Source organism: Sceloporus occidentalis, unplaced genomic scaffold (genome assembly GCF_023333645.1).
Source record: "Sceloporus occidentalis isolate IW3139 unplaced genomic scaffold, rSceOcc1.0.p SCAF_151, whole genome shotgun sequence".
In the NCBI taxonomy this organism is placed as follows: domain Eukaryota; kingdom Metazoa; phylum Chordata; class Lepidosauria; order Squamata; family Phrynosomatidae; genus Sceloporus; species Sceloporus occidentalis.
In genome coordinates, this window is record NW_028317131.1 from 1283008 (window position 1) to 1309641 (window position 26634).

At 41.8% G+C, this 26634-nt stretch overlaps 1 protein-coding gene across 1 annotated transcript in view; it reads left to right on the plus strand.

The window, feature by feature from the left end:
• LOC149280621 (NADP-dependent malic enzyme, mitochondrial-like) overlaps positions 1-26634 on the plus strand; it is a 70942-nt gene that overhangs the window by 14124 nt on the left and 30184 nt on the right. Inside the window, exons 2-5 of the mRNA XM_089500327.1 lie at positions 7913-8046; positions 8352-8501; positions 19680-19755; positions 24317-24478. Coding sequence (XP_089356453.1) covers positions 7913-8046; positions 8352-8501; positions 19680-19755; positions 24317-24478 — 522 coding nt within the window. The remainder of the gene's footprint in view (positions 1-7912; positions 8047-8351; positions 8502-19679; positions 19756-24316; positions 24479-26634) is intronic.

Consider the following 26634-nt stretch of genomic DNA (forward strand, 5'->3'; position numbering starts at 1 on the left):
TTCCGTTCCTTGTTGGTCTGTGTTTGTAAATAAAAGGACGGCATTGCGGTTTTCACTGTTCAGTGTGTTTTCAAGGGAGTTCTACTGTGTTTTTTTTTTGGGGGGGTTTTAATATAAATTCATGCCAAATGAGTCTCACTTCTGTTGTAGAGACACATTACAAATTAAATTGATCTCACATTGGCGATTGCGACATTTGGTACATTAAAAGTATCGCCTTCAAAATAATTGGCCGACTTTGTACTTGTTAGTGTCCATGTCATCATTCTTTGATGTATGTCTAGTAGAAGGTCACTCACGTGCTCCAAGGAATTATACTGAATCATGAGCTCAAAAGATTAGCCACGACTATGGATAAGAACAAGGGCAGATAAATATCGGGATCTAGGAAATCTAAAGATCTCCCGACCTTACTGGGAACTTTTTATGGTGTTTTGCATCAACCTTTTTGACCTGCTCTAGATCTGTGATTCGTGACTCTATTGTGCTTGTACAATGTTTGTTGGCTAGATTTTCTGTTATGAGGATCCATTAGCGTGAGACAAAGGATTTGGCTGAGTAGACAGACATTTCTTATACTTTTGGGGCCACAGGTTAATGTTTTATTGTGGACTGCTATCTACAATAAAATACTGCTTAAACTATTCAAGTTTAATGCATTTTACTACTCCTGGTTGGTGTATACTGACCAAAGCCTACTTAGCAGCCCCTTGGTTGTTTAACTAGGGGCCAATTGCCCCCTTGGGGAATTTACCCCATAGTACACCTCCGCTTTCAAATGGCTGGTTGGGGAGGTCAGAGATCCCTTCTGAAACTTGTCTATTAAAGTCAATGCAGACCACCTAAGGCTCTTCAAGAAGATGACTCTAAGTGAAGGAGAAGGACTCTGTATGGTAAGTCTATGATGTCTGGGTTAGACCTAAGGTAGCAACCCCTATAAATGCCTAGTTCGACCTGTTTTGGGGTGACAAATTCAGGCTTAGCGGGTCAAGCTGTGGTCAAGCTGGCTTGTTTGTGGCTCTCAAGGTCCGCAGTTGAACACCCTTGATGTTTTTATTTTTTTTTTCAATTGCATGACTCCCAAATAATAACGCACATTTAATAGAGCAATAAAATATTTTACAACCCAATGGCACGGTGATATTTTCCTTCAAACCCAACGCTCTGATTTTAAGCCTGTCCAAAAGAGGAAATTTATTGTGTTTACGCTCCTTCTTTCCAAAGAGCTTGAAATTTCCTACCATCTCGTATTAGTCATCCAAGCCGACTTGAAGGCCGGTTTTGGAAATAGGCAAATATGAGCATGTTAGATCTGTCTGGCATTCCCAAGCATTGAAAAACCACAAATAGTTTTCCTGGCGGAAAGGTGCAATCCTGTCCTTATTTGTGCTAGAACAGCTTTCCGACGCGGTGACTCAGGAGGCAGAAATGCGATCTTGCATCCAGCTGACTTTAAAAAAAAAAACATTAACACCTGTTTATTGCAGAAATATTATTATTCTCGTCTCTCCGCCATGTCCGGTCGTTAGACATGAGCAGTAACTTGATGAGAAATATACACGTTTTTACCCACATAACACCTCCTAGGGTAATTCTGCCTTCTATAGTTTTTTTGGGGGGGTAAAAGGAGGTCCACCCCATCCCAGTTCCCGTATTTAACAGCGGGGAGCACCGACAGGCCCCTTTTACCTTGAAAGTGCCTGTATTTCATTATTGATCCTAAGTATAGGGTATTATTCCTGGACCTGCCTTTACCTTAATTTCCTGCAAATATTTTGGATATTGGTGCAAATCACTACGTATTGTGGTGAACAAAAAAAATTAATATTGGACGCAATAAAGACCAGAGCTATAAGAAGGGATGACATCACAGCCATTCCAGCTCATGCCACAAGGCCTAGGGTGGCAGTTCTAGTGGGTAGTAGTCAATCTGCCCGCATACCCGAGGACATACACATATAGAGTATGCGGAACTAACTCGTCAAACCTCATTAGTGAACTTACGGTGTACGTCCTTAGTGAATATGGAATATTCCCGCACTCGGCATAGAAGACCGAGACCATGGGGATGACTGGTGCGGGAGGCTGGAGCCTATGGCCGCACCCAGCCAACATACGTCACTAGGCACAAGGCCCTGCACCTTGGGCATCAACCCCTCTTGCCCAGCATAACTTATGGCCCTGACAGAGACTACTCTTTGTAGAACTTCAAACCTTCTGCCATAATAGTCAAATTGTTATGTTATATACTACTTGTTATGTCCTGTCTACCCATTGTACAGCGCTACGGAATATGATGGCGCTATATAAAACAATAAATAATAAAAGGCCCCTTTTTTTATATATAGGCTGTACTGAAGACAGCTCCGAGAGTGGCTGCCACTCTTCGTTATCTGGCACTCGTGTCCGTGTTATTCCAAAACCCACACCTAGTAAATAACACATTGTCATCAAGAATACCGATAAGCCCTCGCCGTGTACAGACGAGGCTGCTAGCACCAGATTAACGTGAATAATGACAGACGAATGGAGCTCTCAGATCAACGGGGGATCCTGACAATTCGTGATACATAAACTCTTACATGTGAGACGGTGACGTGAGCGGAGCTTCCCACGTACATTCCCCGTCCATGAGCCGCAGTCAGGGTTCATCTCCATTCACACACATAGCGTTTTCTGTGTCGGATACGACGTTTCTCAAGTTTATTTTCCAACCACGCACTCCGAAAAGCAAAATGTCGTTTTAGGGAGAACCCCTGTTCTCGTGATTTGAGGAACTCTTTCAATTCAATCATTACCCACTTGCGTATGGAATACCCTATAGGGAGTACGTAGCCCTATATGTGAAGGTTTTGTGCAAACGACTCTTTTTCTTTAAAACTACTATAAGGCTTTGCTGTGTTTCAGGAGTGATTATAGTTTAAAGGTGCTGTTCCACTCTAACTGCACATACATGCTTAGTAGATTGGTCATTTTGGTCTTTGCTCTGAGGGTTTCATCTTATAAAAATAACATGATTTTGGCCTCCATACGTTGTATTGGTTATTTACTAAGCGCCGATATATTGCGCAGCGCTGTGCAGTTTAAATACGACGTGGTTACTACTTGGCACAGCCAATCAACCTTGTTTTGAAGGGACACGTCATTGTCCAGACAGCCTCCTCCGTGCTCCAGGATTTATCACCACTCATCGTTTCACTGCTTGGAGCAGCCAACCGGGGGGCCGGAAAGTGGAGTGAAAGTCCACTTTCTGCCCAAGCGTATGGGGGGGGGTAAAGTGGGGTTCATTTAACTTGTTATGTAAGAGGAGCAGCATATTCAATCAGGTCTTGAAGTACCTCTCGGTACATTGATTCCCACCTTTAACAGGGCCCTCTTTGAGAGGTTGGGCTTGACTTGTGTGGTCAGTAAATAGAAAGTAGAAGAGACAGAGATGAGAGATCAAAAAAGAAAAAAAGAGAAGGGAGAGAAGAGAACGATAAACAATCAGAAAGAAAGGATAGAGAGGATGAAAGAGAGAAGGGGCAAAGAGGAAATGAGTGAAGGAAGAAGAGAAGTCTCTACAGAACAATCATCTGCCCAGTCCCCACTCACAGGGCCACATCATTTCCCGGGGAATTAAAATGTGTTCTTATTGATGTCTTATTTCCTAGGCTGTCAACACGAAAATGGGACAAAAAATAGGCCAGGGCATTTAAGCCCGAGCAGCCCATATTTATTTATTGTTAAAGCCCATCCTTCATGTACCATCTTTGCATTTACTCATTCACACAAATCATTAACACATTCATTAATGCAGTCTCACAAATCATTCAAGCAATTCATCCACACATGAATTCATTAATTCTCATACACATTCACACAATTCATCCACACATTTATTCATTCATTCATTCTCATATGCATTCACACTACCCCCTCTCCCCATCTTATCTGCCCCTTCTCACTGTTCCCCCTTTTCACTATGTACCCCCTCACTATCTATCCCCTCTCCCCATTTCTCACTATCTAACCCCCCTCTGCCCCTTCTCACTGCACCCCCCTCCCTCACCCTACTTACCTTGTTGCCAGAGGAAGCAGCAACTGCGGCCGGGCCCGTGGCAGGACCGGACTGACTGGGCCTATGCGGCCTCTACGGCCGCATTAACGCAGGGCATAAGGGGCACCTGCCCCTTAAGCCCGCCGCAACTGCGACCGGGTCCGCCACTCTAAGGGGCCGGGAAGCCCCCACCAGGGCCGGCCTTAGGGGTCTGCGGCCGCACAGGGCTTACATTAAAACATCGGGGTTTTGTATTTTTTTTACTTTATTTAACATCCTCCATGTTAAATAAAGTTAACAAAAACTTTCTTTAACATGGAGGATGTTAAATAAAGTTAAAAAAAAAAAAAAAAAACCCCGATGTTTTTAATTTAAACCCTGTGCAGCCGCACACTCCTAAGGCCTGCCCTGGTGGGGGCTTCCCGACTGCAGCTCCATCAGCCCCTAAGCCGGATTGGGCCTGGAGGCATCCTAGGGGCCATTAAAAGTATACTTGTATGGTGCTACATATTCGGCGGGTTAAGAAACACCGGATTACAGTCTTTGGTGAAGTTTACAAGGACCCTTGGATGACTTCTGTTAACCCAACACATTTGCCTTCACTGATATTCAGCTACTTACAAAAAACATTTCCACTTCATAACAAGATATTTATTATTTTTTTATTTTTGCCACAGGATTAATGACATGGAATCTGTCCAAGTTATTGACTGAAAACAGCTCGCTGGAACATATCCAGAAAAACGCAGTTTCTACCGTCTATGTATTTTTATCATTTTCCCTAAAAAGGTTCATGTAATATAGATGAGATCTTGAAAGTCGGGTTGATACGACTTGAAAAACAGATTTTATTTATTTTTTCTTCAAGATGGAGTGATATCTGCGGCGTAACTAGATTTGTAATGTTCTGCATCGAGACGGGGAATGTGAGAGGAAGATGACCTTCTGATTGAATTGTTTAGAGCAAACACGATACGTCGTTATTGAAGATGTAGAACGCAAGATTGCCACTGTGTGTTATACGAAACCCTTCAGAAACGAGCTTGAAAAATAATATAAATTCCGTAGCTGGGGCTTTTGAACACGAAAAAGAATAAATCAGATTGATTGTACAGAAATAGCCGTAATCTTACCTAGAAATACAATTATTTTTCAGAAATAATCCACAATATCTTTTAGATTTGCTTTTCTTGAAGGGGAAAGGTGACCGTTTACAGAAACCTTATCCTATATTAAATTATTGGAGGTAAATGGCTTACAAGTGATGGTCTCTTTGGTAGAATATCTAATGGGGAGGAATAATCACGCAGGCTATGAGAGCTCCATTGGTATATGGTATATATTGCTTATTTTAATCTGTACAAAAAAAACCAACATTACATAGGTTTATTTAGGGTATTTGGTCTGGAAAATGTATAATTTAGGGACGGATCCACTTTATTAAGGTACGTTCTTTTTTTCTGCTGTGTGATGGAATATTGTAGAAATTTAAAATAGAAATTATTAAAATTAAAATAGAGAGGCTGCAAGAAAAGCGCAACCAGCGTTTCCAAAACCTGTAATTTAATGTTTAATAAGGAACAATCCTAAAGATATAGTCTAAAAAAAAAAAAAAACTGGATTTTTAAATTAGATATGGTCCAATTTGTTTTCGTAAAAAGTCATTATAACATAGAAAGAACCATGTTTTCTTTTTCTGAAAGAAGCCAAATAATTTTTCAGATGCAGGCTGATTTTCAGAAAATTTAGTTTTTCTTATAACAAAAAAAAAACATTTTTCTCTCCCTGCCACCCCTCAGCTGAGGGGGTATGTAAACCTGCCAGCCAGGTCCTAAAGAAATGCTTTTTGGCCCCAAATCTACGGAGAGGATCTCGGTAACGTCTCCCTCTGCTGCCTGGGCAGACAGTCTTGGTTGGTCAGAGAAAGCAGCGAGTATAATCACACCTACACGCTGCTTTATCACAACTTTTTTAAAAGCTTTGGCCTACACATGTGTGATTTTTAAACTTTATTGATACTTTTAAATAGGTTTTTTTTTTGTGTGAATAGCTGTCTTCAGAAAGGATATTTTTTTTTTTTTTTTTTTTTTGACCTGATTAAAGGTTGGATATTTCAGAACTCTAGTTCATCATCTGGTTCATAGTGCGGTTTTATTTTACTTGACCCAATCCAGGGGTACAAAGATTAATTGGAGAAACCCCAGGTAGTACGTTTATATTGCCATGGAAGTACACCTTTGCTGGCTACTAAAAAGTTTGTTCAAAGGTAGAAATCTCCTTGTTTCTGAAAGAAAAGCACATTTCATTCATTTAAACATGAAATGGATCAGAAATCCAGAGAAGACGGGGTTAATGTGAATAACTATTGCAGCTGGAAACAGCTCATCATAGCTGTGCAGTGGCCCTTTATCACTCCCATCACTCCTGTGTTCCAATGGCCCTTTATCACTCCCATCACTCCTGTGTTCCAATGGCCCTTTATCACTCCCATATACTCTTAATAAAATAACTATTACCAGAAAGATTTGTACGATCATTATCGTTGCGCTTAATTTACCGCCTCTGATCACGTCCTGTCAGATGATCAAATATAAATATCTGTTATATTTATATTATATTTTATTTATTGAAAGCTAGCTATCGTCCTAATCACTTGCACCTCGATCCGAGTTACATTCCGTCCTGCGGTAACCTTTTCCGTGACCCTTGGCTCTCGCTCGAGGCAATGTCAGGATTCCGAGGTTCAAATATCTAGGCAAAGATTTCCTCCGGAAAACATCAAGCCCTGAATCATCTGGGAAGTGCGTGACATCCCGTGCGATAGGCTTCGGCCATTGTGTTTTTTTTTGCACAAGGAATTTAAAAATTTGTGTATTGTTCCAAATGCTGTGGATCAAAGAGTCAGTTTATCCTTTTCTAGTGGGAAAAAAAAGCAAACGCAAGGAGTTAAAGGTGCTGTCCCACCTAGAGTGCCTTATAAAATATCACCGGATAAAGAGAAGATAAAATAAACAAATCGCCCTTTTTAATGTTCTCCTCGCTGCATTAAAAGGTTTATTAGGATACTGGAGATCAGTTCTGGGATCCTTCAAAAGTCCTGCTCTACGTATTACATCCCAGCAGTCTGACCTCCCGCAACCAAGCCCAGTCCCCTATAGACCGTCCAGCAAATGCCTCCTTCTGTGATGTTGGAAACTGGCAGGCAGAGCAGAGGGAACAAATTAATAGACTCTGCCGAAAGGGTTTTAAACTACAAAAAAAACCAGTATATCATTTTAAACAAGAATGTGTTTATTTAACGTTTACAAGAATAGTACGTAATAATTTAAGTATAAAAGTGGGGAAAACGCATGCGGAGCGGCACCTTTAAAAAGTAGACACGCAGATGGTCCTGAGGTGCTATTATTTCTTAAAAAATGGTTTTATGGTTTTCTGTTGCTATGGCAACAAAGCTTGTCTTTTATTTTATTTTTTTTTGCAATTTTAACTCGCAATATAAATATAATATGATATGGAATGTGTAGAGCCAACCCCACAGAGCTTCTCGGCGAAGACCTATGTTGAGCCAGAATAGGTTTCATTTAACTATAAGCTAATATCTTAAGCATCACCTTTCTGAATTATACATTATACAGGGCCAGCTCGGCTTTTCTGCAGCAGAAACCTGTCCGGGTTGGCCCTTTATAATGCATAGTGAATTTGATAAGTTAAATGGGAAATTGGTCACAAACTCTAAGTGAAGTCCCCCTAGTCCACATGGTCACGGTATTGATGGCATTTTTTTTATAGTAGATGTCCATTCAGTATTTGTTTAGATGTCTGGAATACGGAACCTGAAATGGGCTGATTTGTCCTATGCCTTTTTTGTTTCAGGGGATGGCGTTTACCCTTGAAGAAAGGCTTCAGCTTGGTATCCATGGCCTCCTGCCCCCTTGCTTCTTGAGCCAAGATGTCCAAGTCCTGCGTGTTATGAAGAGTTACGAGACCAAGTCCAGTGATCTAGATAAGTATGTTATGTGACCATTTTACATTCATATTAACTCCAGTTACTAGAATGCAGTTGAATGATTTCACATCCTGGAAATCCATAACCCAAGGTGGGCTGGCCCGGTGGTGGAATGGCCCCTGACCAGATCCTCAAGGGTTGGCCTTCAATCCTAAAAGAAGGTCAGCCCAGCTTGAGCCCACCAACGTTGGAAGGTGGACACTGAGCAGGGGGACATAATGTTCCATGGTTTGTATGTGTCTACATGCACACTTTATAATGAATATGCTAGGTTTGACATTATCCTTTATTTCTTTATCGTTTTAGATATATTATCTTGATGACCTTGCAAGACAGGAACGAGAAGCTTTTCTACCGAGTTCTCACGTCCGACATTGAGAGGTTTATGCCGATTGTATACACCCCCACCGTGGGCCTGGCGTGTCAGCAGTACGGCCTGGCTTTCCGAAGACCGCGGTAACTAATGCCAGTTTCTTCCAGTTATTATTATTTATTGATTTATATAGCGCCATCATATTCCGCAGTGCTGTTGGTGTTCATCAGCATGAACGTACGTGGGTAATAATTGAGGGGCATGCCTGGGAACACTCCGGGTCTTTCCCGGAGACTCCCAGAGAGGTGGCGCTTCTCCGCGTCACCGCCCCTCTGACACGCCCCACTCCTCGCCCATCTCCGGGTGTCCTACGACATCAGCAGAGCTCTCTGCCCGCATCCTACAGAGGGGGGGCTCCGGGTAGGCGGAGCCATAAGGTTCCCAGGTACGCAGGTGGGTAAGGGGCAAATGCATTTGGGGGCAAATCCTGCAGAATCCCCAACGTGCACATGAGTTGTTGCTTTACGGCCGTCCATTACTGATTATTTAGATTAATGTGGGATAGACAAAAAAAATTTCTAAAAAAAAAAAACAACCCATTTTGAAGCCCCGTATTTTCTATACATCTTATAACTTCCAGAATGTTTTCGTGATGCCAGGTGGCTGAATCATGGGGGTATACACAGAGGTGTTTTCCTTGCTTGGTAGCTATAGAGACGGGGGCTTTCTTATTGTTTCCGTTCCCTTTTTTATTTTTTATGCATGGTGTTTTTTCAGTATTATGGCACCCCAGTGCCTCATTAGTGAAGACAATGTACTGTACATAGAAAAAATATATATATATCCCACCCTTACGACTTCCTGAGATTAACATCTTCCTTCTCAGAGACCCCCCTTGTACCGTGACCTCATGTTTTAAGTTTAAATTAAATAGCCTTGCATGTTTTCTTTGCTCACTTTGTTCTGATCGTAAATCACCTGGAATGCAGGCAGATCCTCTTTGTACCGACGTAAAAAATCGGAGTGATGTAAGGTTTTTTGTCTTATAAAAACAAGGAAATAGGGGTGTATGCGGGGTGGAGGGGTATCCTTGATCTCATCTCTAAGACATGTCGTCGGAGTTTAGTTCCTGCAGGAACAGGATGCTGATTGTGCGCAATTTTCATGCAATACTCACACTAATAGTGGAAGATTCGCATCTTTTGGCCCAAGGGACACGTACAATCAAGTGGGCCCCCTGCAGACCCCCACCATATACGTTTTACATATTGCTGACCAGCCCAGATGAAATACTGCCCTGCAGTATGTGGGATGTATAGACTCATGGAAGGGAACCAACTAGTCAGTTATACATGCCCCATACTGAAGGGCAGCATTTTATCTGGGCTGCTGAGCAATATAGCTACATAGTACATATATTGAAGAAAAAAAAAAAAAGACAAAAGTCCATCAAGTTCAACCATTCTTCCTAACCTTCCTACTAGAGCCATGCGCGGGACTCTTTCTTAATCCACCTTCTGCTGAATTTCTCACCGTTGCCGCAAACGTGTGTGATCCACTCCCGCAATATGTGTCCAGTCCCGCCTGCTCCCACAAACATCATTCACAAACATTCATTTGCTCATCCATATACTCATTCATTCCCTCATTCACGCATACTCGTTCATACAAACCCCCCCCCTTACCTGAACTGCAGATTTCCCGCGCACTCCCGCAAGGCTGCCTTCGCGTTGCTCGCACACAGTGTCTCTTCTCTTGTCCCGCCGGAATGGAGCAGAGTCATGTGGCATGACGTAAATTCACGTGATTCCGCTGGGTTCCTGGGCGGAACAGGAGAAGAGACGCAAAGGCAGCCTTGCGAGAGTGCGCAGGATTACCGGGACCTGCACGAAAAGAACCTCCGTGGATTTCAACCGGTGTAATGAAACAACCATCCGTTTATTATTATCTTTTATTTATATAGCGCCAACAGTTTACGCAGCGCTTAATACAATACATATATTCAAGGGTTATGACAAGACAAGAATTGACAGACTAAGACAACCCGATACATTAGGTGGAGAGAACCCGGCTCGCAAGCTTACAATCTAGAGTCCATGGAGGGGGTGTTCTGCTGCAGCTTCTACTTAAGGCAAGTGGATTTTTTCCCTTTTTTTTATGCATATGAAAGTACTTCCAAAGTAATTTCATATGCATTGGATGTTCAGGGGGCTCCGTGGGACACCGCAGTGTCCCTTTAAATTGAATTTACAGAGATAAAGCCTGAGCACGGTTGATTTCATGAATTTTCCTGCAGGAGACCCCGGCGCATTATCCTTATTTAACACCGGGGCAGTCTCGGAGCCCGCCGTCGGCGCAGCTGTCGGAGTAATGATGCCTGTAGACGTCTTCCCATTTTCTTCTTCCTTCCCCGTTGTTCCGTATTTCCCATCCTAATTAAGCCTGTCGTGTGATGCCGAATCCAAGCGCCTTGCGACGCGTCACGTCTGTTGTCTTCCTGTGTTCTCGGTCCAGTAGAATGGTTTATCAAGGTTTATTTAAACATTATAAGAACATATTCTGTATTAATAGAACGTTAGCAAGCTGCTTCCTGCATGGCAGCCTCCTGTTTTTCTATGTTGAAACAAAAGTCTTGTTTATATGAGTTTATTCCAATTATTGTTATCGTTATGCGAGTTCACTTCGGGACAGCGGAGGATAGGAGGCTGCGATAGTTTTAGGCTACCACCACAAACTTGATATCTCCGTAGGACGCTTCAAACGATAACTTTAGGTTATTGTCCTCATAAAAGGATCTGTTTACTACAATTGAAGTCATCGTCTTCTTTCGTTCCCAAGTCAGATGAAAGCATTGATTCCTCCGGTCATAACCTTAAAAGAGAATGCGCACCATCCCCCACCCAGCATCAGGTTAAAATACATTTTTCAAACCATTTTGCAGAATAGAATGTTTGCAGGCAGCTGCATATCAGCCATTTGTACGAGTTCTCGCTCTGTTATCTGAGCTCCGATCTACTAAACACCCCGACTCCTTATGTCTGTGAGAAACAATGGAATGGCTCAGTCTTAATATCCAGCTGGACACTCTGGCTAATGAAAGGAAAGTAGGAACAGATTTAGCATTGCTATAAATAATCAGCTTAGTGTAGTGATTGTGCAGGGAGAGTCAACTAAAATACCACTAGTTGTCAAAGCCGACCAACATTACTGTATACAGTGCTGGGGGTTATATTACTGTATACAGTGCTGGGGGTTATATTACTGTATACAGTGCTGGGGGTTATATTACTGTATACAGTGCTGGGGGTTATATTACTGTATACAGCGCTGGGGGGTTATATCACTGTATACAGCGCTGGGGGGTTATATTACTGTATACAGTGCTGGGGGTTATATTACTGTATACAGCACTGGGGGTTATATTACTGTATACAGTGCTGGGGGTTATATTACTGTATACAGTGCTGGGGGGTTATATTACTGTATACAGTGCTGGGGGGGTTATATTACTGTATGCAGCGCTGGGGGTTATATTACTCTATACAGCGCAGGGGGGTTATATTACTGTATACAGCGCTGGGGGTTATATTACTGTATACAGTGATGGGGGTTATATTACTGTATACAGTGCTGGGGGGGGTTATATTACTGTATACAGCGCTGGGGGTTATATTACTGTATACAGTGATGGGGGTTATATTACTCTATACAGCGCAGGGGGGTTATATTACTGTATACAGTGCTGGGGGGGTTATATTACTGTATACAGCGCTGGGGGTTATATTACTGTATACAGTGCTGGGGGTTATATTACTGTATACAGTGCTGGGGGTTATATTACTGTATACAGTGCTGGGGGTTATATTACTGTATACAGCGCTGGGGGGTTATATCACTGTATACAGCGCTGGGGGGTTATATTACTGTATACAGTGCTGGGGGTTATATTACTGTATACAGCACTGGGGGTTATATTACTGTATACAGTGCTGGGGGTTATATTACTGTATACAGTGCTGGGGGGTTATATTACTGTATACAGTGCTGGGGGGGTTATATTACTGTATGCAGCGCTGGGGGTTATATTACTCTATACAGCGCAGGGGGGTTATATTACTGTATACAGCGCTGGGGGTTATATTACTGTATACAGTGATGGGGGTTATATTACTGTATACAGTGCTGGGGGGGGTTATATTACTGTATACAGCGCTGGGGGTTATATTACTGTATACAGTGATGGGGGTTATATTACTCTATACAGCGCAGGGGGGTTATATTACTGTATACAGTGCTGGGGGGGTTATATTACTGTATACAGCGCTGGGGGTTATATTACTGTATACAGTGCTGGGGGGTTATATTACTGTATACAGCGCTGGGGGTTATATTACTGTATACAGCGCAGGGGGGTTATATTACTGTATACAGCGCTGGGGGTTATATTACTGTATAGAGCGCTGGGGGTTATATTACTGTATACAGCGCTGGGGGTTATATTACTGTATACAGCGCTGGGGGGTTATATTACTGTATACAGCGCTGGGGGTTATATTACTGTATACAGCGCTGGGGGTTATATTACTGTATACAGCGCGGGGGGTTATATTACTGTATACAGCGCGGGGGGTTATATTACTGTATACAGCGCTGGGGGTTATATTACTGTATACAGCGCTGGGGGGGTTATATTACTGTATACAGTGCTGGGGGGGTTATATTACTGTATACAGCGCTGGGGGGTTATATTACTGTATACAGCGCTGGGGGTTATATTACTGTATACAGCGCTGGGGGTTATATTACTGTATACAGCGCTGGGGGGTTATATTACTGTATACAGCGCTGGGGGGTTATATTACTGTATACAGCGCTGCGTCTTATGCTAAGTTGAAAAATATTTTTTCCAATAAGACTTTCTCTTTAAGAATTTGTAGAGTAATTTACCTATTTCAGTGGAAGTTCTGCCTTATAAGCGTCTGATTAACCTGAGTACAAGATTCGGTTAAAACACATTCCTGCGGTAACTCTTTATCTTATCGACATTCCAGAGCAGAAGTGGCTTACAATATGATACAATATGATACAATATGCCACTTGAGAGCGTGTAAGAGCTCTAACTCCGTACATCGTGAAAGATCATGACAACCAATGAATTGTTACAAGCCGCGGAATTCTTTCCAAATCATTTACAGAGATCAAAAAGATTCCATTCCAGTGGCTCGCCAGTGGTGTCAATCAAATAGTTCTAATAATGGTCCTATATGAAAAAACCTGACTTGTAAAGAGATATTCTGAATTAAGTCACCTATATTCAAGGAGGGATTTCAGCTGTTATAAAGTAATGAGACCAGCACTGCAGCACTCAGGTGTCATTAAATATATTCTTAAATCTAGTAGCATCTAGTATGGCGGAGTCTGCTGCAGACTGTTGGACCTTAGAAAATGCCCATTTGTGAGAACCTGAGATTGAGATAAATATCCTAAGATAACAGGGTCTTTTTTTTTTTTTTTTTTTTTTTTTTTAGACACAAAGCCCTCCATGGTACGGCCCTCATAACAAAATACTCCCCTACTCGATCTTTACCCTCTTCCCATGAGCCAAGGCTTTCCTCCTCCCTTATAACCTCTTCCGTTTCACCCTTACAAGTTACAACCCTCTCAATATTCAAGAAAATAACTCAAAACCCACTTCTTTAAAAAAGCGTACAACCCATTCAGCTAGATCTGCCACTTTTACAACAACAACTCCCATACTCATCTACGGTACTATCTACACCTCTTATACCTTATTTCTTCGACATTCCAAAAATAATTATAATAAAATGATAATTATATGTTTTAAAAGGACATAGCTATTTTTATTCTAAACAGTTTATGTAATATCTTTTCTAAAAAAAAAAAAAAAAAAAAAAAAAAACCCACAAAAAAAACAAACAAAAATAAAAGAAATCTGAATAAAAACATAAAAATCCACAGGCTTATGATCTCCGGTCCCAGTGGGAGGTCTTTAATTCTATAGTTTCAAGCAAAAATGTGGCTGAATCCACACTATAGATGATTCTGGCACACAACCTATTGATGGTTCCCTCTGATTGTGCCGGATCAGGTAACCAGCCCCATCACAGACTCTATTTCTTTTCTGCAACACTTTATCCATTTAATTATAAGACACTTAGTAGCGATATCAAGTCTCCAAAACGTACAGATGGTAATGAGATAGACGGCAAAAGAACAAGAGCACGTTTGCTTTGGTAATGGCCTTAATCCACGTGTCCATCTCATTCTAAGAGAAGGTAATGAATGGCTTCTATTCACTGAAACACCCTTTTTTTTTTTTTTTTTTCAGTTCCAAAAATCCAGATTAAGAAAGAGAAATGTAGCTAGAAAGACAAAAGATACTTCTTAAATTTCATCTCTAAAATATCTCATTTAGGAAAGTAAAGCTCGCGCAGCGCTTTATGGACACATCTGGTATGAGTTGAGTTGGTCAAAGACCAACTTCTGTAGAGAAGCGAAGGACGAGACGAAAGGTGGAGGTGAGCATCAGCGTTTTTCTGCCGAAAACCTTAGTTTTAATATTAGTAAGGTTTGTGTAACTTTTCTAATAACAATTTAAAATCTGATAAAATGTAGGGTTATGTTTCAAATGATTAATAGCTACTAGTTCCTCCAGTCTCCAGCGCCCGGGTATCGCGTCCAGCTAGTTGTCCAGATGTCGGAACGCACTATTAGCATCGGTATGAAGCGTACTGCCTGCGTTCGTTTAACCAAAGATATTTCCTCTTTAATGTTAATTATGAAGCCAGTAATGTCTAATGGAACAAGTTTCCCATGGATATATCGACCCCCTTCTGTGTTTATTTAGATTTAAATTAATCCCTTTAAATATTAGATTTTCAGTACATTACAGCAAAGAATGCATGGGGTGGTAGATTAATGGTCTACAAAGAGACTTTGTTTTTACAGAAAAAACGCATATTTACATAGTTTAATCAGACGGGTCATTGACTCGCGACAGATATAGCGCATTTACTTACGAATAATAGTATTTTTATTTATGTGTTTTACTGACTATAAAAATATTTATGCATCTAATCTGTGAAAGAAATCTGGTGGCAAATGAAAGAACTTCTCTCATGGCAAATTCTCTTGCACCTGATTGGCTGTTTTGTCCCTTTTACCTTATTGAATCCCTAGGTCACCATGAATCCAGCTTTGCTGTAAGTCAGAGTGCGCTGTTACTCATGTATGACCTCAGCTTTCCAACGTTTACAGACCTTTCTCTTCTGGTTTTGGTGTTTGGCCATTCCCACCATGTTTGACCCCAGCCTACATTCAACTATATGAGTACTTCTTGAACCCACGGCTAGATGTATAGTCACACCTGTCCCTACACCACCACTCTGTGCGTCTCTACAGTTGCTGTCGCAGAACCTCTTCAGCCCTAGGTGTCCAGTGTTGGTCGGCAGCTAATTCCTGGCAACATTTCAGTACCTAGGGGCTCAACTTGAATGGGAAACAGGGCTGTCGCAGGTGAATTTCCTGTGATTAGCATCAGACACCTAGTCCGTGGGTCTGCCTTGAGACATACGTTACACCAGGTAACAGTCTATATCACCATGGATCTATTAAAAAAAAAAAGTCCAAGTAAAGTCCTGAAAGCGCTGACTAAAAGCAGGATTCCAGTAGGAGGGAGTAAATGCTATTTCAGACCACCATGTGTTGCGCTGTTGAATACCAACACCTCTTTTATATGTTTTAACACATTAAATACCAGTGTGCTGTACCACTTAACAGGCTAATAACGTTTGTAAGTGTGGGAATGTTTCCTCTGATTATGACCCCCCCCCCATACCATTGATGATCTCTCCACAAATTGTCTTCTCCAATGGTGGCTTGAAACATGCAGCATGTCTTCCTTGACCTCACGCCGTCTTTGTGCAAACATTATTCCTTTTATCCGGCGCCCATAAAATGTCTATGCTGATGCCAAGAGTGGACTTGAAATCTCTAAGTGATGTTCTGTATCTTCTCCGTGCTGGAATGCCTTTGGAGTTTTACAAGACATGCGGCATGTTACGTTTCACCATATAACAGGGCTTTGAAATGTTGCGTCAGAGGAGCTTGAAATAAAGATAAAGTTTATCTAAGCGTGATGATGGTTTGAAAGGTGCAAATATTTGCATAAAACCCGATCCACTGTAAAGGTTATAACAATAAGAGGCAGCCATCAGTAACATTCTACAGCTTAATGCAAACATTCTAAAGTCAGTTTTCCTAAATCCTACATTTTACAGTTCTATAATATAAATACGGTATATATTTATAATACACTTTATGCGTATACCACGGGGAACTGTATCTTAGTTTCAGATTCTAGTGCTCTGCATCATTTTTCCTCCCCAATAGGTTAGAAAACAATTGCACTTAATGACGATGGTAGTAATACAACTTTTTCACCGCATTATCCAAAATAAGATGTAGGACATCACCAAAATAGCTGCATATTTTAATTAATAATTAAAATACCGTATTTGCTCGATTTATAAAGACAAGGTTTTTTTCAGAGCAAATGCTCTGAAAAATACCCCTCGTCTTGTAATCGGGGTCGTCTTATAATCAGACCTCAAATGAGGTCTGACTATTAGACTAAGATCCAGATCCCCCGCACCGCTGCAGGGGACCTGGATCCTCCTGTATGGTAACCTCAGCTGCTGCCGGCGTCTATCACCGAGCGCCGGCGAAAGTGCCGGCAGGACCCGAGGTTGCATACGCACGTACCTTCCTGCTCCTGGGATAGCAGAGCCGGTTGGGGAGATTGCTGCAGGACCGGGACCCGGCGGCACTGTGCCGTCCCAAAGCAGATCCGGTAGACCTCTTCAATTTTCTGGAGGAGGCGGGGCCTAGCGGGGTCACACAGCGTCATGCCGAAATCCCGTGGGAGCTGCAGCAAGCGCCTGCTGAGGCCAGAGTGGCATATAGGGGGTTAAAAGGCATAACATGGGGCAGAGTGGCATATAGGAGGGTATAAGGCATGCCTGGGGGCAGATGAGCATAACTGGGGGCAGGTTGTTAATAAAAGGAAATTAAAAACAAAAACAAAAAATAGACATGAATTATTATTTACTGGTAAAACTTTTTTCCTATAGGGTCGTCTTATAATCAGACTTTTTCTTTTTTTCCTAAATTAATATTCAGATTTTGGGGGGTCGTCCTATAATCGTGGTCGTCTTATAATCGCGCAAATACGGTAATTAATTTATTGTCCTGATCATTTTTTTCAACCAGAAAGTGGGCTGATGAGACACTCAAAGCCATTTCACTTCCTGTTCACAATGTTCTACTTCCTGTATGACGTATGCATGACACCATCTGAACCATGACGCCATTAAAAGCAGCAGAAAGTTAATGTTGCTTTTACATTCCTGCTTTCTGTTGGAGAGAAGAGTTGACAGCCTGGTGGATTGGTTCTCGTACCAATATTTGAGGGGTCCAGAGACCTTCTTTGGAGGGCATGGTTAGAGGTGGACCATCCACCGGCACCTGGGAACTTGCCTGGAGACTCTGGGTGAACCGCTGCTCCTCCAGGTCACTATGGGCATGCCCACTCCCCGCCCACTTCCACATTAAAAATAGTGTGTGTTCTGTGCCGATGTCAGCCAGACCTCCTACCTGCATCCGGCAAGGGGGGCTCCGGGGTGGTGCACCCACCTACCGTGCCCCTCCAGCCTTTTAATAATGCTCAGCCTCAATATACTGTGAGGCCGCCACATACGAGCTGTGGTTGAGGTCTGTGTAGACTTCTGGGTTTCTCTGTAAATTCTTGAGGTAGTGCATCAAGCTTGCCATTTCTATGCTGTTTTTTATTATATTTTTATTTTTGTGTAAATTGTTAAAGATTCAAGACTTTATCATAAAATAATTGGAATCCCATCACATTGCCATCTTCCTCGTGCCAGAGGCAAAGTTCAAAAGTGTTCCGGAGTTCTAAAGATTTTCCAGCCTCATATAATAATATAATATTTAGTGAGGTCATAAAGATGTACGTATAGAATGGTCTTATAGGTCTCATATATCCGCACCAATTTACTGCTAGTCTAATTAACCTCCCCTGTGTTGGCTGGGCATCCTATGCGTCATCATCCGCTGTAGCTGGAGAGATGTAGAAAATATAGTGATAAATAAAAACAGATGTGCAAGTAAACCGATCATTAAGAAATTACTACAAAAATGTTTTTTTTTTAAAAAACAAAATTTTGTAGATCTTTACTGTCTGCTTATGAAGAAACTTTTTTTTTTTGTGTCATCAGCTCTATGGCTTACAAATGCTGAGCAACACTCGGTTTGTTCATTCTAATTCTAATGTAGAATGTCTGTACACAGGCTGACCTATAAAATAATGCTTCTTAAGGAACCTGGCTGTATCAAATAGTAACACATATTGTATTCTATTTCTATCTACATAGTTGTCAAACCCTTTCAGATGCTTATTCTACACTTGACCCGTCCTAAGGAAATAAATTGCTCTGCTTTTGGGCAAAAAGAATGGAATCTTGGCTAAATCATTGTCGGTTTATTACAATAACACAGTGAGTCACTACATAGACTCTGGTAATCGAAATAGCTGTTTTGTCTCAAGTATATTCAAGTTTTAAACTGGCATTATAATACTTGGCACCAAGGAAGAGTTGGGAAATTGGAGGGCAAATATAAATATATCTTTGAAAAACCTATAAAAATGTCTTCACGCAGATCCCTGCTTCGTCATATTTAAAAAGCCAGTGCTTCCGTGTGGGATGTACTGGGTCACAAGGATCGATCCCGTAACCGTAGCAGCTTTTTATATAAATTTTTTTGGTTTGATTTTGGGCACCTGTCAATGATTTCCACTCAATGAGAAGATTAAGTGGAACTGTAAAGGAAACTCATACTTTGAAGGAATATAATATAATCACACCCACAAAACCAACTGCACCCCTTTGACTGAGGTGTTCAGTGGGGTCACGCAACGCATCATTATCTGAAGCCACACAAAGTAAAAGTGTGTTGGGATATGGTGTTAGAGTAAGTGTGTGTTAGCATACGGTGTTAGAGTGAGTTTCTGTGTTTGTATGTGCGTGAGTTAAGATGGGATTGAGTGTTGGTGGAGCACCAAAGAAATCCTGCACCCAGGCGACAGTAACCCTAGGCTCACCCATGTACGTTATAGACCCCATGGAGAGGAAAGTGCCTTGCTGTATAGATGTAAAAATGTTTTTGACCTGAATAATCCACCAATGCTATACATTGGTCTCATATGACTTTTGTTTCATTTTCAGTGGTCTTTTCATTACTATACACGATAAAGGCCATATAGCAACCATGCTGAATTCATGGCCGGAAGACGATATCAAGGTAAGAGCTTTACTTCACAATCTAGCAACGCAGAACGGTTAGTTTAATGAACAATGTCACAAAAAAATTAAGAAAATCAGTTATATCCTTAAATGTTGTATCATCTTTTCGTCACTACAATACTCTTTTTTGTTTAGAGCTGTCCCTCCCCACCACCATTCCTTCTCCTAAAGGGTATTTCTTTATAGAAGGGACTTCATCTAATCAGGAACCTCACCAGTGGCCCATAATTATAAAGACCAATATTAGGGGCAAAGCTCTAACTGAATTATTCCTCTGGTTTCCCTTGGGACTCCACTTCTCGGCCGATAATAAATAAGACCTCGGCAGGTGATGTGTAATGAGGCCAAGCTGTGGTCCTAGGATTAACTTTTTTTTTTATATAGAAGTGGAAATATTCTGCATTTAGATGCATGCCAAAAATATTTCAGTATTTCTGCACAGGCAGTATTTTTATGCCAAGACCAACCTGAATTTGATGGGACAGGACCCAAAAAACAGGACTGTTGCAAGAAAATTCGGCACTGTTGGCAGGTTAATACAGTGAGATATTTAAAACACGTATGGGACAGGGATATGGCTCCTGAATGTAAGACGAGACAAAAACAACCTTTTTTTTCTTTTTTTTTTTGTTAGTAAGAATTGTAGCAACCAGAATGTTCTATTGGTAAGCAAATGGATTGCGCATGTGCCGTTCCACAAAACGCTTCCATATCGGATGCGGTTTCAAATGCAACACCTGCCCGCAGGGGCCACGAGCGTTTTCTGCCAAGAAAAACAGGAAACAAAATTCAAATAAGATTTATGTTGTTTTTTTTGGATTTTTATCCCTAGCTTGAAAAAAAAATAATAGGAAAATGGCCAAAAATACAAGAGAAAAAAGTTAGACTCAAAGGAGAAAGGAAGTATCCAGCGTGCCGGTGATTAACTGTTCATCCAAAGATCAGTGATTAAGATATTATGAACCGTACATTAAGACGTCCGGGACGGTAAAAGCTTTTTTATGACAAACACCGTAATTGGGCCATTTGGAGATGTTTCAGCGTAGGAAATGTGCAGAACAAATAGGGCATATACATTGGAAATTGTGCGCAAAGGACATTAATAATGATAATTCCGCGCCCATTACCTATTTATGCACCTCGCTAAAAAAACAAACCCTATTCTGATCATCTTATGTATTATCCTGTCTTCCCCCCCCCATGACTACATATTGCAGTGAACCTGAACACATTAACACAGCGAGAATATAGATATTTACCAATCCCATCATACACAGCAAACATGGCTGCCTCATGGTACTGGGAGTTGGAGTTCAAAAGCAGCTGGGAAGATAGAAGTTACCTACTCCTGCTGAAAAATATCTTTTAACAAAAATAGTCGTTATCGATCCTGGTAATTCTTCTTGCCGCATGGCGGCTTTTGAAATGTGGCTTATATTTCTCTGTTGTAGATCGTTAATTTTTTTTTGTTTATCAGATTAAAAAACAATTCTAGTGTTTATATAATGTTTTCAGGCAGCTGCATATTAGCCATTTTTTATGAGTTGTTGCCGTGTTATCTTATCCCAATCTACTAGACAGACCCCCCGACGTACTGCCTTATGGTCATACCTGGGAACTCTCCCGGTTTGACCCGGAGAGTGCCGGGTGGAGCTCTGGTTCTCCGGTCAAGACCCAAATCCTCTGCCCCTACTCCCCACCCATTTTCCTTTTTAAATGGGGGTGTTTTCCGCCCACTGATGGCAGTGGACCACCCACTGATGTCACGGGACCGCCTGCAGACATCAGTGGGCAGTCCTGGCTGTTCCCAGGTATGCTTATGGTAGACTCAGTTTTAGTCACCCAGAAGCATGGGCGTAGGAACCGGAGGGGACGGGGGGGGGACAGATCCCCCCCAGTAACTCATGCGGGGGGGACCGATAATTAAGAAATCCCCCCCAGGCCCGTAGGAACCCCCCCAATAGAAACGCCGCAAATCCGGCCCGCGAGACCTCGAGGTGCGGCCCGCGTAAGATTGACAGCCAGGGCAACCGATCTTACGCGGTCCGCACCTCAAGCCCTGCTACTTACCTGTGGGAGGGTCTTCTGTACTGCACAGAGGAACCGGAACCCAGCAGAGTTTACGTGACATTACATCACATCCTCTGTGCAGTACCAGAGAACGCAGAGGGAGGCCGCGCCCTCTGCTGAAGCCTGTGAGCGGCATCGAGGAGCTGCAGTGCAGGTAAGGGGGTGGGGAGGGTGTTTCAATGAGTATGCGTGATTGAGGGAATGAATCTGTGAATGAATGAGTATATGAATGAATGAGTGTGTGTGTGATAGCATGGATGTGTAAGTGCTGGAACCTAGGCTGTGATTGATGTTAGCAATCACACTCCTATCATTCCAAGTCAGCCAGTACATGGTAAAACATAGCTAGCTGCCCCCTTGTGTATTGATGCTGCCAGCAGTATGGGGTCTGCACATCACTTACAGCCACCGTGTACCAGTATGTACTGGCTGACTTGGCATGATAGGAGTGTGATTGCTAACAGCAATCACAGTCCCATCATGCCTAGGTTACAGCATTTACTGGTTGGATGTGTAAGTGCTGGAACCTAGGCATGATGGGACTGTGATTGCTGTTAGCAATCACACTCCTATCATGCCAAGTCAGCCAGTACATGCTGAAACCTAGCTAGCTGCCCCCCTTGTGTATTGATGCTGCCAGCAGTATGGGGTCTGCACATCACTTACAGCCACCCTGTACCAGCATGTACGTGCTGCCTGGGTATGATAGGAGTGTGATTGCTAACAGCAATCACACTCCTATCATGCCAAGTCATATTGCTATTTTTTTTTGTCCAATTGTGGTGTGTTACCTACTTTTATTAAAAATGTGAGTTTTTATTATTTTTTTAAAAGGTGGGGGGTCATTTTCGGTTTTGGCTAAGTGAACCGTGAATATTTTGGTCCAGAATTTTCATTTTGGTGCATCCCTAGAATAAATAGAACTATTTCATTTTTAATTATCCTGAGTCCTGAATTTGTAGTCACAAAACTTTCTAGGCCCAGAAATCAGTGAGAGGAAAAGTAAAGGTTTTGTGTCATTTACTTTATTTTAATCTGCATATTTTATTAAAGGCCATATTTTCTCTCAGTGAAAAATGAGTGCGGCCCGCGCACGTATACAATTCTGATGAATTCAGAAAAAACTTGGACACCCCTGGGGTAGACAGTGAGAAGGGGGGGTAGGGAGAGGGTAGCTTGTAAGAAGGGGGGGTAGGGAGAGGGTAGCTAGTAAGAAGGGGGGGTAGGGAGAGGGTAGCTAGTGAGAAGGGGGCGTTAGGGAGAGGGTAGCTAGTGAGAAGGGAGGGTAGGGAGAGGGTAGCTAGTGAGAAGGGGGGGTAGGGAGAGGGTAGATAGTGTGAGAAGGGAGAGTAGGGAGGGGGTAGATAGTAAGAAAGTGTGAGAGGGGGAGAGGGGGTAGATAGTGTGAGAAAGTGGGGATCTGATGGGGGAAAATGCTGTCCCCCCCCAGATTTTTAGGGGTTCCTACACCCATGCCCAGAAGGACTACTGAAAGTCTATGGAAGACTGGACATCTTTAGCATTGCCATCAAGAATCAACTCAGTGTGATGTTTATGCAGGGAAAGTCACCAAAAATATCACATGACTGACAACAATGGTGGCCCCCTGGTCTGCAGATAAAGGGAGTTTATTGGTTAGATAAGAACAATGTATACAATGCTGTATATTATGCTCAAATAGACAAATAGTTTCTTCAATGGGACTTCCCCTTTAACTTCAGTCAGTAGAGATTCAAAATTGCCAAAATGTTAATGTATACTGATTATGATTTGTTCTTAAATGTACTCTTTTGTATTCATGTTAAATACATACTGAAGTCCTTTTTGGTTTTACTGCATTTTAATATAGTCATGATTTTGGTTATTTAAAGTCTTCTGTCACATTTAACCCCTACTCAAGGCCACGCGCAGTGTCAGTAAGGAAGATGCAGGCCACATCCTGTAAATACCACGGCCCCCCCTCACTGTACCGTGTGCCAGGAAATGATGTCATTTTCCAGTGCGCAGTGTCAGCAAGGGGACATTATTGCCATATCTGGGAACTACTGGGCTCCGGCTACCCAAAGACTACCCTTGCAGGACGCGGCCAGGACTGCCCACTGATGTCGGTGGCCGTTCCCGCTGAAGTCGGTGGGCGGTCTCGTTAATGTCGGTGGGCATTCTTGCTGATATCTCAGGAAACACCCCTATTTAAAAGGTAAATTATATATATATATATATATATATATATATATATATATATAACACCGCTTCAGCGGGAGTAAAATTCATTGGAGTCCATGCAAAACATAATTGAAACCCATTTTGGAGTTTAACAGCAGCACACATCAAAAAACCATATTGTTAGCTAACATTCTTCTGTGTAATAAACAAGTATTTATCGCCGCAGGACCTTTGTTGTAAATTCTTGTCCACCAGAGCATTACTGCAAATTCTCCTATTCGCATTATATCTTTAATACTTTAATACTTCCTTCTGCTTACTCGCAGGCAATTGTAGTGACGGACGGCGAGCGTATATTGGGTCTGGGTGACCTGGGAAGTTACGGCATGGGCATTCCTGTGGGAAAACTTGCCCTGTACACAGCCTGCGGTGGGGTTCACCCTCAACAATGTCTACCTGTGCTTCTAGACGTGGGCACAGACAATGAGGTATGGTTCCTGATAATAATTGTGTACATTCCTTCAAATGTGAGGGTGGAAAGTTGGTAAAATGGGCTCTCCTTATCATCAAGGCTTAATCCCAGACCCCTAGGTGCAATAGGGGAATTATTTTATAAAATAACAGAAGCTACCTTGTTCTTAGTCTGATCTTAGATCTTCAGATCGTGCAGAAATATACACTATATGACCAAAAGTATGTGGACACCACACGGTTTTTAGCAAGGCCTTCTCATCCAACATCAGTGGCTGACCTCACAAATGTGCTTTTGGTTTAATGGGCACAAATTGGTCAATAATCCAACATTCTAAACGCTTATGTGATTCCTAACCTATAAATGTTGGTTCCTTTAAAGGTTTCGTACACTTTGTTTTATTTTAGGGACAAACATTTGGTGAAAAGGTGGGATTTCATAACTGGGGTTGGGGACAATGTGAAATGCCGCAACTTCAGAAATAGTTGCAGGTTACTCCTGACTGTCTCCTTCGTGGGCAATGGCATATTCTTTACCACAACAGCAATTAAACCATCAAACTATATTTCTAGAAGAAAACTTGCACCAAAATATACTTACAGCTTTTTTATATGAAAAATCAGAACCGAAAGAGAGAGGATTCAATTCAAACCATCTTTGGTTAGGAAAATGCAGCCCTAGCTAAGAAAACAAGACTGAAATAATGTTTCCCTGAATAAACCTTTGCTAACCACTGATGGAATCCTAGAAATCCTGTTACAAGCCAAGAGAGAGTAATAAGCAGAAATAATAGATTAAATATAATATTGATAATATACAGGGCGAGAGAAGAAAAAGGGGACAGAGAGAGGAAAAAGCAAAAACGAGAAGGAGAAGAAAAGAGGAAGACAAAAAAAAGAGGGAAGTGAAGAAGAAAGAGGGATTGAAAGAAAAAAGTGGGAGAGAGAGAAAAAAAAGAGATGATAAAAAATGCACATCAATTTAATGGCTGCATATATGATAGTACATATAATAAATATATTTGGAATTCCTATTTAGAAAAACACATGGGGATTGAGAAAAACTGAATACTACATTTTAGAGGAAAGGACATTAAATGGCATTACAATTTCTCACTTATTGGGGAAATGTAGATTTTAATAATTACCCTATTATTCAAACAACCAGACATAATTTGCAGTTGTTTGCATGCTACCTCCATAGTTTCCTCATGTCGTTATGTTTGATACATATCCATTTGATCCATGCATTTAAGTTCCACTTGGGTGAGTTGTGATATATCTACGATCACAGGTGGCACCTTGCATGTATAGCCAGCTAGAATGGTGCGTTATGGATGGGAATAATCCATAGTGTTTTTTATATTTGTGTAGGTAGCATAGAGATCTAGAATCCCTATAATGTCTGAAATTAATACAAAGTAGAGAGGAACCTGAAAAATCACCAGATGCATCTGTCTGTCCGTCTGACAGCTGCAGTAGCACGAGCAGCTTGTCCAAAAGTCAAACATTTCGATCCATTTGAAGAAGTGCAGCATTTGTCTGATCAGACTCAAAAGTCTGCAGGAACTCCCATTATCCTCAGGTTTAATGCCCATGGTATACTCGGCCATATGGGAAATCGTGTGAGACCTGCAGGTACTTATACCCATGGGACCCAGTGGGGTCACATAATATGTGAATATGTGACCCTTCAGTAGTAACTAGTAGCTGGTATTGAGTGTGAGCAGGAGTGGAGCCATAACTACAGAGTCCCGCAGGTACATGTATCCATAAACTAAGACTCATAGGTTTACAAAACTTTACATACCTATGGACAGAGACCTGTAGGTACACAGACCCATAGATCGAGATCTATATGAATCAATACTCTTTGACAGATCTATAGGTATCTGTGCCAATAAACTGAAACCTATAGGTGCCTTTACTCATAGGCATCTATAACTATAGAGATCTGCAGGTACATGTATCCATAAACCTATAAATATACATGCAAATGGAAATAGACCTGTAGGTGCACAGAACTATAGATTAAGACCTATTGGAATCAATACTCATAGACTTTACAGGCATTTGTACCCCTAGACTGAGATCTATAGTTATCTGTACTGATAGACCAAGAACTATAGGTACCCCTACCCATAGACAGAGCTATAGGTACCCCTACCCATAG